This window comes from Amborella trichopoda, chromosome 7, assembly GCF_054954075.1.
Source record: "Amborella trichopoda isolate Santa Cruz 75 chromosome 7, AtrichopodaSantaCruz75HAP2 v2.0, whole genome shotgun sequence".
NCBI lineage: Eukaryota > Viridiplantae > Streptophyta > Magnoliopsida > Amborellales > Amborellaceae > Amborella > Amborella trichopoda.
The window spans coordinates 32146008-32161854 of NC_142342.1; the positions used below are offsets into that span (position 1 = coordinate 32146008).

At 35.0% G+C, this 15847-nt stretch overlaps 1 protein-coding gene across 2 annotated transcripts; it reads right to left on the bottom strand.

The window, feature by feature from the left end:
* Positions 1–1887: 1887 nt before the first annotated feature.
* Positions 1888–10578, bottom strand: LOC18426495 (myosin heavy chain-like protein). 2 transcript variants are annotated; one of them, XR_016058780.1, is made up of 5 exons: positions 10013–10578; positions 3073–3391; positions 2873–2971; positions 2247–2305; positions 1888–2111 (listed from the first exon to the last, which is right to left on the bottom strand). XR_016058780.1 is itself a non-coding variant. In XM_006833141.4 (4 exons), exons 1-4 carry the CDS (start codon positions 10302–10304, stop codon positions 2071–2073), a joined length of 711 nt encoding a protein of 236 aa, XP_006833204.1. In that variant the 5' UTR covers positions 10305–10578; the 3' UTR covers positions 1888–2070. The 2 variants fall into 2 exon arrangements, 1 of the variants encoding a protein (XP_006833204.1); XM_006833141.4 differs by lacking the exon at positions 2873–2971.
* Between the last annotated feature and the right edge of the window lie 5269 nt (positions 10579–15847).

Here is a 15847-nt window from a genome sequence, read left to right on the forward strand (position 1 = left end):
TAAGAATGTCATGAAATGAACACAAAGTTTAAATTTTTTTTTCCTAGAACTTCGTAACTCACCTTAAACAATCCAATTTGACATCTAATGACAGTGAAAGATTGTGACTTTCGTTTTTTTTTTTTTTCCCCTTGAGACCTTCATGTACAAAGATAAATGGTATCTTTATAGACAATCCCTTGCTATTAACATTCTAAAATAAATAATTAAAAACAAAATATAAAATACGATCAAACTGAAATTTAAGTTTTGTAAACTTAACTACAGGTAAAGGCATAGGCAATGACAATTGTAGCGAACATCACTAGATCACAAATGTTATTCACAAATAAAGGCTGCCATGCCTACTTTAACAACAGTTATAGTAGATGCAGCTCTCTGATGCTATTTTAAAATTTTACTTAAGAAACCATTTCTCACTAAGAGCATTACATCATAGTCTTGAACAAGAAACCTGTGCATTGTATTCAATAAATTATATTGCACCATACATTATTATTTTACTAAAGAAAAGGTATGTCATCAATAAATTGAAGCATACAATATTTTTTTTCTGTAACTAGTCACAAACATATGCAAGCAAGCAAAAAAAGAAAATGAAAATTACAAGAAAGAGAAAACTTATACCATCACAATATCAAATTTATCGAACAATGAAGATTATCAGACCATCTAAATTCAAATCTACAATAATGTTAAAATTTTCAACGAACATCCAATTCAACGTCTTACTGACTAATTTTGGAAAGTAGGGGAACAATAAATTTCGAGGCCCACATAAGTTTTCCCCTTGTGATCCAAAAACCATAGAGCAAGAAGAACAAGATATCAAAAAATAGCATTATAAAAACAAAACAAACCACGTTACTTCAAAGTAGCCAAATGCCATGTGAATTGAAAATGGTGGGTTTTTTTTTTCATATTTTCAACTGATTAAGGTTGGATTCCAATGTTTTCCAACCAGATGTTTCCTTTCTAAAATAAACCCTGAGTTGAGGTAATGATACCTCTTTATTTTGGGGCTTTTCATATTAAATGCGGCGAATTCATGGCCATCATGCAAAATGAGAATCTCCCCTAGCAAAACAGACCACGAAAAGAGACTTGGCACTACTCCATAAACGGATGGTACATTTATATCTGCTCTCATGGCCTCCACCCATTGCTTCCTGTCACCCAAATTACGGCATGAAAGTCCTTTTCGTCCACCATTGTATAAGAAACCATGTCATTCCACTCTCCGAGTGGACAAAACAAGGCGGGATAATGTACATGGAGTATCAATTGCCTCCCATCCCTTGCTCCTCATGTCATAGGATAGTATAAATTCATGATATGGAAACTCATCAAAGAAGCCATACCAGACAGTGTTCATTTTTGCCTATAGGTGTTTTGTAGTAACTTCCTATATATATATATATATATATATATATATAGGATCATCTAAACTTCACAACCCTTAAAGATAGAGAGATATACTCAAACTTGAGGTTCATTATCCCCTCATAGGGGTGCACCTAAAAAAGAAAAATGATATTTCTGACAAAATAGAATAACCAAATTACCCCTAAACCTTTTTCAAAGGTGATTTGGTCATTTTATTTTATCGAAAATATTTTTTTTATATTTCTCTTTTCTTGTACCCTTCTGAGTGGATGGCATGCCTAAAATAAGACGTCAATATAGTTGCTTGAAAAAGATTAAAAATAAAATACTTTAAACCATTAGATCAAGATCAAATGGTTAGAAGTTCACTTACCATTTAAGGTTTCCCACTCAAAACCAATTCTTTTATGGATTTCTTATCAACATTTGCAAAGTTATCATTCTTTATCAAGATACAAGCTATGTTTTGCTTTTATAGGATATAGAAAGGGTATCATGTACTTTGTTTTCACAAAACACAGAATCTTTTTATCCTGATAAATGGATTACAAAAGCAAGTGAGGTTATCAGATAAGAAACCAATGTTAAGGTTATGCTACATGGAATATTGATAATAATTTACAGACTGCCAAAGAACCAGAAAAACCTAATTCATGGCATAGAGAAGGGCCGCTGCTTTTGTTGCTAACTCGCAGACTTCTTCGCAATCCTTGTCCTAACTCCTCCTGCATTCATTCAGAAGTATTAAGGTTTGAGAACCCACAAAAGTGCTAACCAAATGCAGAAAACGACAATCGACATCTACAATGTCTAGAAACAGCAAATGGAACTTGGCTATCAAATTGAAAAGCATCACAAACCATCAACTTCCTCGAATTGAACTTCTTTGATGTTATCGGCTGCAGCATAGTACTCAAACCTGCATGATAGGCCCTCATCAGCTCTATTTCCTTAATATTTGTTTCATATCAATAGGCAACATAGTATGACGAAACTTCTTAATTTGATGGAAGGGGGATTAGCCTTTTCAGTTAATAGACTGGGATAAATTTGTTCTTATGAAAGATAAATAATATCCTTGATTTGTAGGGAATAACCAACATACTGTGCAGATTGAAACAGTAGTCAATACTCTTTCATGTCAAATAAATTTTTACCCTTAACAAAACAGCCATTGATTCACCTGGACAACAGTTCTAATATAAGTGAAGTTCTAATTAATAAATTTTTTTCGTGTCAAGGCTGAGAGATGCCCCACCCATTTTTGCCCCTTTTTTTTCCTTTTTCAGTGGGCGGCATGGAATTCAAATGTGGGATGTAGCTGTCAACAGAAGAATCAAGTTGCTCTACCCTTGTCACATATACTGATAGAACATTTAAAGTATATGATGGACAAAATTTTGAAAACTTCAAGCGGACCATTGCTTTCTTATTTCATAGGAAAAAGAAAAAATAATCTAGCTGTAACATATCAAAGAATGCTTACCATTTTTTTTTATTTTTTTTTGTGAAGTAAGCAATTTTTACCCCTTTAGAGCTTCAAAAGAAGTATCCACCTCATCAGATTCTTGTAGCTAGTAATTTTCTGTGGTTCAGCAGCATACTCCATTCAAAAGCAGAAACATTTTTGCAATTTTGGCAAAGTGGTCTACAATGATGAAACTTAGGGTTGAGCCATGACTTTACCTGTTGGAGAAGACAACTTCAATTCCATAGTCAGACTTGTTCTTGGTAGCTTCTACAAGCACTGTGACAATCTCTGTTTTACGTGTACTAGCCAAAAGACAGTCATACTCGCTAGGTATTATAATCGCCAGAAAATTGTCACTAAGCTCACTCAAGCATAAATTCTCAATCGCTGTAAGAACCACTCGTCTTTTAAGGAGAGAAGCATCCAGGTCCAAAATATAGATAGCAAGATCGGTAATCAATAACATCCGGCGCTTAATTTTTCCTGATCCTGTGAACTTCAAGATGTTGTCAGCAAAAAGCACTTGCCTGTCACCTGTTAAAAATTTTATAATGCATTAGCAAGAATTGTTAAACTTGAATGAAAAGGGTAGGTTTAAATAAGGCTAATTTGAATAAGGGTAGTTTTGGATGTAAGTACTTTTGAAATTAACGTGTCAAGTAGTAGTAGTTTGTGAATAAAATCTAACACATCGTCATACTCTGAAATTACTATGGAATAGAATTAAGTATTTTGAGGAAATGAAATAAATGTTTTCAATTTTCACACATTTTCAAAAAAAAAATCCACACATTTTTAAAGCATGCTGAACATAAAAACCTCATTCTAGTATGATTTCCCAGAAAACATATGCTTCAATTGAACCTTTTAATAAGCGAACACATAAGCAGGGTAAATTCTCTTACTTTTCACAAAAGTGAAGATAAACAAAGAATAAAGAAACATTACAAGAGGGCATCCAATATGGGCAACCATCAAAGTAATGTCATAAAATGAACCAATTATACAAATAGGCATGTTATTCTTCATAAAACATCAAAACATGTGTTCATTTAAATAGGATGTAAGAAACCCAAACTTTTCAGGCCATTTCATAACTTATTCACTGATGTAAGAAATCAAAATATTTAACAATTCATTTTCAAAGGATCTAGGCACCCCTCAAAAGCCCACCCAGAAAGGTTGTTAGATGATGAAAAATCATCTGGTTGATTATCTCAACCGCAAGAGGCATGAATATGAAAAAAAAGAAAAAAAAAAAAAAAAGGGATTTCAAGTCCTAAAAGTAACACGTCTTCTAGCACATTATCTACACCGTCCATTTTCAAAATTTTCAAGTGTTTATATTTCTGCTCAATTTGCACCATCTTTAGATCTTTGAATTTCATAAATAGCGGTGAAAATATATTAGGACTTTCTACTGCCGGAATTGGATCTTTTGGTACAGGTGGGCCTTACTTTGATTTTTTAAGGTTGACGCCTCTTATAAAACGCATCCATACAGACACACACGTATCAATGATTAAAAAATGAACTCAATTTATCTCACAACATCAATCAGAAGGGCAGACAAATACTCCATGGACCGCTTGTTGCTAATGTATGTGTCCATTCAAGACACAAAAACTACCGGGAGTTATTTGCAAGTTGGACCTTAGAAAGGCCAACAAACATGTAGACTAGGAGTTATTGGACTACGTTATGGGCCTTATGGGTTTTGGTCAGCAATGGAGGAGTTGGATATAAGGTCGTTGCATAGTGGCTTCCAATGGTGTTCTTCTCTAGCTCGAGAGGTTAAAGCAATGGGGATCCTCTGTCCCCCTCATTATTCATAATTATTGCAGATGCTTTTGGGACGATTCTTCATGGTGTGTTTCAAGCAGGTCTTCTAACTGGCCTTCAAACATCACCTAATGACTCTATAAGTCATTTGCAATACTCAGATGATACTTTGATTTTCTGCAGTCTGACTCATGTGAAGATCACCAACCTTGGGGTCAGTGCTTTGAAGTTGTACATGGCATGCTAGTCAGCATCCGAAAGACTAAAAAATTATGGGAGTGACTGGTCCATGATGAGGAATTGTTACTTTTAGCTAAGGTTGGTTGTGGAATGGATAGTCATCCAAGCTAATACCTCGGACTACCCCGGTGTTCTCTAAGCCTTATAAAGCTACTTGGGATAGAGTTGTACAAAGGTTTGATAGGGCACCAGATTCTTGGAAATCACATTTTCTGTCCATTGGCAGAAGTATAACTTTGATCAAATCAGCTTTAGCAAATCTACCCATAGATCTTATGTCCCTCTTTTTTTTTTTTTTTGATAATGTCCCATGCCTAGATCAATTGTTAACCATTTGGAGAAACTTATGGGGAATTTCCTAAAGTATGGTTCATCTGATAAAATAAGTCTCATTTTATGAATTGGAATCATGGTTGCAAGCCAAAACCTAAAGATGGCCTGGGCACTCGAGAGAGACAAAATCAAGCCTAAAAGGTAAATGGTGCTGGAAGTTTAGTGAGCTAGGCTAACACCTGTGGAAATATGTGATGGCATGCTAGTGCAGGGTAGACGATTTTGGAGACTGGTGAGACATGCTAGACACACCAATGCTGTATCAGGAGCCTAGAGGGGAGTTAATCAAGTGAGAATTATCTTTATCATGAACATGAGAATGCAGGTTTGGAAGAGGGACAAAATAAAATTCTCGAAAGAGTCACCCAAATGGCAGACTGGTGAGACATGCTAGACTGGCAAAGCTTACCTATTGGATTGACTACAGATCCAGAGGTAAGAGTCACCCAAATTGTAGAGAGGACTGGAAATCAGCCTATGTAGAATATAAGATTAAGAAGGCCACTACAGGACAAAGAAATTGAAAGCCTCACCAAGCTCCTTAGCAAGCTTCAGTCGTTCTTCTATAAACCATGAGACAGAAACAACTGCTATGGACATCTGAAACCAAAGGAAAATTCTCGGCCAAATCATTTTATAGAGTACTAAGTACTGACGAGGTATAACTCTCAAGACACTACTGCTCAGAAGGTTTAAAATATCCCAGCCCCACTCAAAACCTAGGTTTTTGGAAGGCTACCCCTAGATAAGCCACTGACCATCAAATCATTTAAGGAAGAAGATATGATTCTCCCGACACATCCATTTCATGTATAAGTTACTTTAAGTTGGTATAGCACTTGCTCTTACATCATAATATTGCCTCCACAATCTGGACTCTCATGTTTCAAATCTATTTGATATCCACTGGGTCATACCCGAAACTATTAAACATTTATTTTCACGTTGGTACACTCCACTTTTGAAAAAGAGGGATTGATTTATTGGAGACTTAACCTACTTGCCATTCTATGGGCCATATGGGTGGAAAGTAGTGGTAGAGTCTTGAACTCACAACAACACTCAATACATTGGCTAATAGATAAGACACAAATATATCTTGGACAAGGTTGCACGAGCAATTTTGGGGACATACGTACTATTGCATTATTTTAAAATCAGTGGCAGGCCAATGCGCGTGTCTACTTGCCTCGTCCCTCCAGACAAGCTACATGTATTCCTACAAGGGAGGGATGAACTAGACTATATCTTGATGAGAGAGTTCATTGGCATCTTGAGGCCATTAACCATCTGTAATTCAAGCGAGGCAGAAGGAAAATCGCTGCTGTGTGGTCTTCGATACTCTAACAGAATTGGGACTTGATTAAAGTAGAAAAATGCTCTGAGAATGTAAACACCGGGTTAGTAGAAGGTCAGACTACCTTCAGATATTTTCGAGGAAATTTACAAAATTACTAGCAATTTCAAGGCCTCATTCAGATATATTTGGATGGAGGCCAATGAGGAGGCTGATTATTTGGACAAGAGGGAAGTTTCCAAATCGACTTTTGTAGTTGCACATTTTGATCTTAAGAGCCATCTTTTGGAAGAACCAAATTCTTTAAATAAAATACAAATTTAAATCTCCTTCTTTGATCAAAGGAAGTAAGTTAATGATGAAAAAGAATATGCAAAAAAAATCCAATCACGCAGAGATCTCCATCCTTTTTCTTAAAAGTGCAAAATAATTACATAAAAGCGGAAACTTGAAGATTTTATACAAAAAGAGTGGACAAACACTCAATTTTTTTCTCCAACCCGCCTCACACACCTAATAAAATGAAATGTTCAACTAAGCTCATGTGCTAAGATATAAAGATGTTTATGCTAAAAATCCAACCAGATACTCACATGATACTTGAGAATATAAAATGATATAAATATCAAGGACAATGTAAAAACTAAAATCCTAGGAATATTATTGGGAATGGGGTCAAGGCATCGGTGGCTAGGGGTGCAGGTGCCTCAACATAACATCCTAGGCTCCCTTCCCACCATTAGCAATTCAAAAAAACAAAATAATAATAATAATATGAATAACATACGTTATATATCTGCAGACATATACAATGATATATAGAATATAATCAAATAAAATATTAATATATTAAAGAGCTGTGGTAGATGCACTATATAACCTATATCGAAATTTATGTGCTAAAGAAGTTATCATGCATATGTATTAAAATATTAACGTGGTGGATAAGATAATCCTATTCAAATCCGTGTCCCAGACAATGAAAAATGTCAAGTTATACCCCTCCCTGTGTACTCATATCTGTATATGCGCAACCTTGCCCATGTGGCCTGAGTGGGTTGCACCCACCATCCCATGATGAATTTGGACTTGGGATTTAGGTTCAGAACTCTGTATGGCTGCCATGCGCAACAATGTTCCCTCGTGCCCAGACTAAGTCACAATTCACAAGGACATGGGAGGAGCAAAGCATGTAAAACTAACTCTCATCCTCGTACAAACATGTGGGAGTCAGGACATAAAGAATACACACATGAACACATAGCGAGGATTCTAGGATAACAAAAACCTAAAATATATACATGGACAATCACGGACTCCATACTCGTGTACTTCAGATATATGTGACCTGGAGTCTACTCGGTAACTCAAAATATCAAATACTTTTTCAATAATAAGCTCAAAATGTCAAATCTACTAACACTATAAGGACATAGAAGAGCGTACCATTTGAGATGAAAAATTCTACAGAATTAAATATGATGTTCTAAACCTGATATATGTAGATCACTAAAAAAATTAAGTCTCAGTAAATGGGTAGAGCCTACACTTGGACAACATAAAGGTACAGTACATGCAACCCCAAAATGCGAGAGAAGCAGAGACATGCACAAGCGAGTGTGTACCACCAATAACACCATGCAGAATGAAATGATGCCTCGTCAAGAAGGTTCTTGGGAGTCAGAAGCTCCAAAGTATTCCCTAGAACAAATGCCTCCAATTTGGAGAAGAGCTACAACAAAACCACGGAGACGAGAAAATTTTGCACTTGGGCTATCCAAGTAAGAGAAATAATGAAGCTAGAACATGCCATAGGTTGTGAAGTCTAGTTTCATTGTAACAAATCCTCCAAAAAAATGACGCAGTCTCTGGACCAAGTCAGACATAACCTGATGATCATCTGAGTATCTCACCGGCAAGTGCCAAACTGTACAATCCCATGATTCATTTTGTTCCCCAACCTACGATATTATAGAAAGACATAATCCTTGACCCTACTAGGTCACCATTATATTCAATATTCCTTCAAAAATTCAACATATCAAAACTTCTCAATGTGCTAAAAAATGGTTGAAACCGGATTAAATTTGGAAATTTTGATAGAAGCACCTAAATTTGGGGTTGTAATCCAAGCATTCCCTTGATATGATAAGAACATCCAAACATAACTGTAATCTTTATATATATCTATCAATATTTAAATCTCAAGGTGCATATCCCAAAGTAGGGTGACTCTCTTGCCTTCGATCAATTCCAGATTTGTCTACCACTTCTCCTATTCTGCCCGAAAATTTGCGAAAATTTGCCAAAAGTGTTCAAATGGATGACCCGCCTTTCTTTTTCTAAACCGTTCTCAAGGATCACAAACGGTTCTCTTTTTCTTTATTTGGTAGCCAAAGGTATCTACTAAAATAGGGAAAAAACAAAGATGAAGAACAAAGGACATCAGAGAGATACCAAGGCAGCAACTCAACAATCTAAAAAAAACTCCTTGAATCACTCACAATTCATGTTATAATGTGGAATGGTACAGAACCTCAAGATAAAGATGACAATTGTGATATTAATGAGAGAACAAGTGACATGAAAAACATGTAAAAATAATTCAATCCTCCCTTGGGTCGCCAAGGTAGAAACTAGAAACCCCTCGTATTGGAATTGATTCCATAAAAATGGAAACTTACTTTGCAGTTCATCAATTGAGAAAAAAGAAGAACTCAGTTGGCATCACATAAAACTTATCATTCCAAAACTAGCTTAATTCACAACAACCATAACCTGACTTATAGAAGAAAAGTCAAAACTGTCAAATGGAATCTCAATATCACATAGCTACAGTCATCATTAAAATTGCAAGGCCAGAGAAGTTGTTATCACTATTCCACATGCTTACTTATGTGGATCAAACACATATTTTTAATTTTCTCAATATACTTGATTAGGATATGAAACCGCACAAGTTTATCCAAGTTTATTCTAAAATGGCTATCAAAAATAATGAATTTCTGCTAACACTTCCAGCAAATGAAGCCATGCAGAGTTTCCATTTTCCCTTCCCATACTTTCACAAGCCTTTCTATGTAACTCTAACTCATAAATCACATGATCACAATTTGAGATATGGTAGCTCCAGATTTTCGTTTAAAACCCAACGCCGTAAAATCTAGGAATTCATCAAATCTGCTCATCTCGCATTAGATCTTGCAAAACCAAACAAAGCAAACCACAATGTGAACAAAAATGCAAGCTAGGGGAACCAAAGATGAAACCAGAAGCCCTAAACTGTCATATATCTGGTTACATATATCAAAATAGAGAAACAAGGAGTCATCAAAATCCCAAGAGTAGGTACCGGTAAAATCCTACAAATTTACACTTCGAAGCAAAAGCCAAAATCAGATCAAATCTCATCATTTTCATAAATGAGAGAAAGCGCAATTAATTGCCATAACATCCAATAACATACAAAAGATCAATATAAAAAGCAGTGAAATTAAGGATACCTTGTTTCTCAAGTATCTTCATTACGTAGGGATTTGAGGGGACATTGAGATAGTCCCCTTTGTACTCTCTGTGGAGAGAAGTCCTTCTCCTCACCTTCACCCCCATGAATGGCTCCTGATCCTCTGTCACACTTGTTGCAGTCTGCCGCCTCAAAACCCGAGAAAAAGAAGCAGAAGCGTCCGGAGGAGGAGGAGGAGGGGGCGCTGTTGCTTCTGAGTCGCCAGCGCCATTGCTGTTGTTGTTATTGGGTGCAAGGGGGGCCTGGATCTGAACTCTTCTCAGGGGCTTCATTCATGGAATTAATGAACAATCCTTCAAATCCAATGCGATGAATCAATCCAAAGTCTCTGAGATCTATCTATGGATATGCAACTGGTTTTTCAACCCCGTTTATCCCAATTCTCTCCTACCCTAAAAGGATTCTCGTGACAATCTCATCAAATTGGGGTTTAAAATTATAGAGAAGGATTCTCGTGTTTATATTATGAATCTTGATAAACATTGAGATTGGTATGATTTCAATTGAAATTCAGACATCGCCTTAACCCTCTCTACCTTGATCTTTGAGGAATGTTTTATTGGGCCCGATTCTTCTCCACCTTACAGTTAATCTCTCCCTCTAATACGCACGTGAACGAAAGTGTCCACATGTTCTTGGATAAATAGTAACGATTTAAAACTTTTTAATTAGGGAAAAGATCCTCTCGGCCCAAGGGTTTATTTTTTCTGTAAGATGTAAGGGGTCCAGATTGAATTTGGGCAGATCTGACGATCCTAAACGTTCAGTAGTATTTATTTATTTATTTTTATTTTTTTTACAAATCTGATTGATATGAAATTTGAAACAGATGTACATAAAAAATAAGTAAATCTTCAAAATGTGTACATAAACAATAGGCCAACCTTCGAAAAATATAAAAAACTTATTTTATCTAAAAAATGACCAAAATACCTTTATAAAGTTTTTGGGGTATATTTGATCAATTTTGTTTTTACGAATTATTTTTTTTATATTTTTATTAGGTGCGTCTTGATGAGAAGAATATACACCTAAAATTTCAAGTGATTTTGATTTATAAAAAAAAAATTAAAATTTAATCACAAAAAGAGATCGTGACCATCAGATCGATCCAGATTCAATCTGAACCATTGACATTTATTGTAGCAATCAGCTAGTGGGCATACATGTATGGACATACAAAATCCACCCCTTTCTAGTTATTACCATCAATTTACTTAACTCCTTATATTCTTTTACGTAACTCACGGTCTTTCTATATCTTGCCATCCTCATCTATGCACGTTTACAATAGGAGTCCCACAATTTTTAGAAGAACCCACAAGTTTTCGGTCTAACCTTTCTCTTTCAAAGTTAGAAAGATGGCTTGTGGGTGAGAGAGATAGTATAGAGAAGTCCGGAATGAGAATGGATCAGGTCGGGATAAGCTTGACCCTGATCCTGACCCGGTTTATGCCCAAGTCTATTGGACCCAAACTCAAACCCATCTTATTTGGGTCTAGGTCTAGGTTAATAAATAAAAAGTCTATAAAAATTATTTTAAAATATATCATCTTTATATTTAGTATTTTTTGTAAGCAACTTATTTTATATATCAGGGTCGGGCTATCCTCAATCATTACCTGACCCGACCCAATAGCATATAAGCTGGACCAGGATCCTGACCCAACTAGGTCAAGGTCAAGTGATCGTAGACCCACCTATTGGGTTTGACTGGGTCTAGACCCAGACCTAAGTCTAGTCAACCCATTGGATCCAGGGGTTGACCCAACCCACCCCTAGAGAAGTGCATCTAAAAGCACTTTTACTAGTGAGGTTGATCTGTATAGGTCTTGTTGAGAGTCATCTCCCTCCCGCACACACCGGAGGGGCCAAGCCGGGGCAAACACCACACAAGATCTGATGACCTTATTCTCAAGTACTAAGTTGAAAACAATTAATTTGTTTAAATAGTTGGTTATAGATAAGGGCAAGCTTTCTATGCTTCCCTACTTCTTTAGTATAAAACTTATATATTTCCCCTTCTCTAACCTTTTCCCCACAACATAGAACTTATATACGTCCCCTTCTCCAACCGTCTATTATGAATGGACGGCTCAGATGGCCCCAATCACAATGGCATGTCTCTACACTATTTTATTTTTAATTTGTTTCTACAAAATATTTTAACACCAAATTTTGAGCTTCCACTCCTCGAACTCGCACATGTAAAAATATTAAAACAATATTCTCGATAAAATAAAATACCTTTGAAAGATTCAAGGGGTGTTTTAATCATTATATTTTATCAAAAAATTCTTTTTCATATTGTTTTTAGGTGCACTTCATTGAGAAGATGACATGTACCGAATTTCACATTCATATAATTTGTAGAAAAATTAAAAATAAAATACTCAGAGGTATCGAATCTAAGATCAAACGGTGAGTGACTCACTTGATCTAAATTGAATGATTGGATAGGAGAAAGTATATATCTTCCATGTTGTAGGGGAACTAAATATATATTGATGAACTTAGACCTTCTTGTTGGACATTCTTAGGATAAAGCCTAGATATTATCTTTTAACTTCTATAAATATGAGAATTTATCGCTTGGTCTTTATTAGTGCATTAACAGGAGGCATCACTTTGGGTTCTGTTGCCTGGATCTCGAAAGGTTTCTAAATATGTGATTTCCTTGAACCTTACTATCTGTTTGATTTCATGTGATCTAGTTTTGGTGCCAAATGAGAGTCTTATGGTAAACTAAATCTCATTAATTTAGCAACTTATCTATTTCTAGAGAGAATGGGAGAGGCAAAATATGGATCATGTACCTCCATGGGTATTAGAAATGGGCAAGATTTTTATGCTTCCCCTACATAATAGAAGTTTTATCCTCCCTCTTATCCAACCGTCCATTCTGAATGGAGGGCTAGATTGCCCCAATCATAATGCCACATCTCTATACTATTTTATTTTAATTTTTTTTTAAAAACTATTTTGACAACAAATTTTGGACATCTAAACTCGCACTAGCGAAAATATAAAAAAATATTTTTAAAAAATAAAATGACCAAAATACCCTTGAAAGCTTTAAGGGGTATTTTGGTCATTATATTTTATCAAAAAATTATTTTTAATATTTTTTTATAGGTGCACCCCAATGAGAAGATGGTATGTATCAAATTCATATCCATAAAATTTGTATTAAAAAAACGAAAAATAACATACTGTGAGACGTCGGATCTAAGATCAAACGGTGGGTGGCTCTCTTGATCAAAATTGGACGGCTGAATGGTAAGAGGAGGATAGAACTTCTATTTTGTAGGGGAAGCATAGAAACCTTTCCCATCAGGAATAAACTTTCCAAACAAACTCTTTGCAGTCTATCAAAATGGATGCGGTTAGCAAGCGGTCAACTTGCATATGGTAGAAATTCACTCTTGGCAATAAATAGATGTTTTAAATATAATTTTTTCTTAATTTTTGGAGAATATATAATCTTTAACGTGGAGATCGTGAATATGAAAAAATTAAAATTAAAACTAAAAATAATAACGATATTAAAAAAACATTTGGACCTTACACTTGTTTTCAGATGGACCACCTATTTGCATCCATCTTTGAGATGGATGCTTTATACCTCTGGACCGCATATTGTAGAAATGCGGTCCAGCCCGCATGAAACAATTTTCCCTTATTTTGTGCTAAACTAAATCTCATTGATTTAGGATCTTATCTATTCTAGAGAGAATGGGAGAGGCAAAATGTGAATCACGTCGGCCTCCATGGGTATTAGAAATAAACTTTCCTTATGGGTATGTTTATAAAAAATGGATGAGGTTAGCATGCGGCCAGCCCGCATATTATAGGAATGTGGGATTGGCAATAAATATATATTTTTAGGAATAATTTGTTTTAACATGGAGATCATGAATTTAAAAAAAAATAAAAATAGAAATAATAATTATATTAAAAAACATTCGAACCGTTAATTACAATTGTTTTTAGATGGACCACCTATTTGCTTCCATCTTTAAGATGGATGCTTTATACCTATGGATTGCATGTTGTAGAAATGCGGTCCAGCCTCATGAAACAATTGTTGATAAAAAATAGGTATTAGAATCTCTCGTATACACATGCGCGAGCACGAGAATTAGTTATACCAAAAAGTATCCATATTACATTGTGGAAATTAATCTCCATCCTTTTTCCTACATTCAATTAGCACCTCTAAGTAACCTCACAATTTCACGTCTAGTGTCCGGACATAATTGTGAGGCATCTAACATCAATAGCAAATGGTGCTATTACTTTATTTCATTATATAGTATGACATGTACCAACTTCAGTAACTTCAATTTTAACGTGAATTATAAGGCAGAAATTGTTGTGGAAATTTTTTTTCGGTAATGATACAAAAGCTATTGTAGCATATCTGAAATCTCATGTGGTTAACACGAGGTAATACCTATATTTGGATCCATTTTTGAGTTTTAATATGATGTACTACTGTAGGGAAAACTAGTATAACTGGAGGGAAATCCCAGTGGTGTGTTTGGATTTTTTGTAAATTTTTTTTTTTTTTCTCTCTCTCTCTCTCTCTCTCTATATATATATATATATATATATATATATTGTAAGTCATTAGTGAACTAATGACATGTGTAGCTCGTTATATAGGATTAGCAGTTTGGTGACAACTTGTTAATCTTAATTAGCTGCTCTTGAGGGAATTAATGCAGGAGTTATACTTGGATATCAATTCCTATAGACCGTGATTGATACAGTTACAAAAGAAGTGTATTCTTTATAAAAAGAGGTTAACTCATCAAGAAATATGAAGAGAAAAAATAAGAGAGAAAATGATAGAGAAGGATGAACAAGAGATACGCAAGATGAATGAGATAGCTTAGTTTACAGGATTTGGTTTTAAAACATTAAGTCCCTCGTGTGATTTAAGGACAGATCTGAGTAAGTTGTATATTTATTTGTTTATTTAGCATTGAGTATTTTTTGGATATTACTTACGGTGTTATTTTTTTTGTACTAGAACCAACATAAATATATAAAAATGATGTGCTTTGTACGTGTGGGGATAATAGCAAGCGTAAGAATGGCTTGTGGCCATGATGGTAGTATTGCAGAGCCCCACGGTGAGGTCTCTGATTCCATTCTCACCAAAGGGTGGGGGTCCAAATCCCCACTAACTTACCACTTTTTCACCCAAAAAAAAAAACAAAAACGATATCAGTAAGCACCTCACAAATATAAATAACAAAATGATAGTAGACTTCACATAATTTTAAATAAATTAAATGGGCAAGCTTTCTATGCTTCCCCTACAACATAAACTTATATACTTTCCCTTATCCAACCGTCAATATTGAATGGAAGGCTAAGATTGCCCCAATCACAATGTCACGTCTCTACACTATTTTATTTTTAATTTTTTTTACAAACTATTTTTTCACCAAATTTTGGACGTCTAATCCTCTATTAAACTTGCACTAGCGAAAAATATACAAAAAATATTTTCAATAAAATAAAATGACTAAAATACCCCTGAAAGTTTCAAAGGTGGTCATTATATTTTATCAAAAATTTATTTTTAATATTTTTTATAAGTGCGCCCCAATGAGAAGATAGCACATACCAAATTTCATATTCATACAATTTGTATAAAAAAACCTAAAAATAAAATACTTTGAGACGTTGAATCTAAGATCAAACGGTGAGTGACTCTCTTGATCAAAACTGGACTGTTGGATGGTAGGGGAAACATAGATCTTCTATGTTGTAGGGGAAGTATAGAAACCTTTCCCAAATT

Bases quoted from the DNA above. Each gene is read 5' to 3' on its own strand.
- LOC18426495 (XM_006833141.4), bottom strand. From the start codon at position 10,304: ATGAAGCCCCTGAGAAGAGTTCAGATCCAGGCCCCCCTTGCACCCAAT. The intron at 3,392-10,012 runs GTATCCTTAATT...AATTTTTAACAG, and splicing joins GAAGATACTTGAGAAACAAG to GTGACAGGCAAGTGCTTTTT. The intron at 2,112-2,246 runs GTTTGTGATGCT...GAATGAATGCAG, and splicing joins TCAATTCGAGGAAGTTGATG to GAGGAGTTAGGACAAGGATT.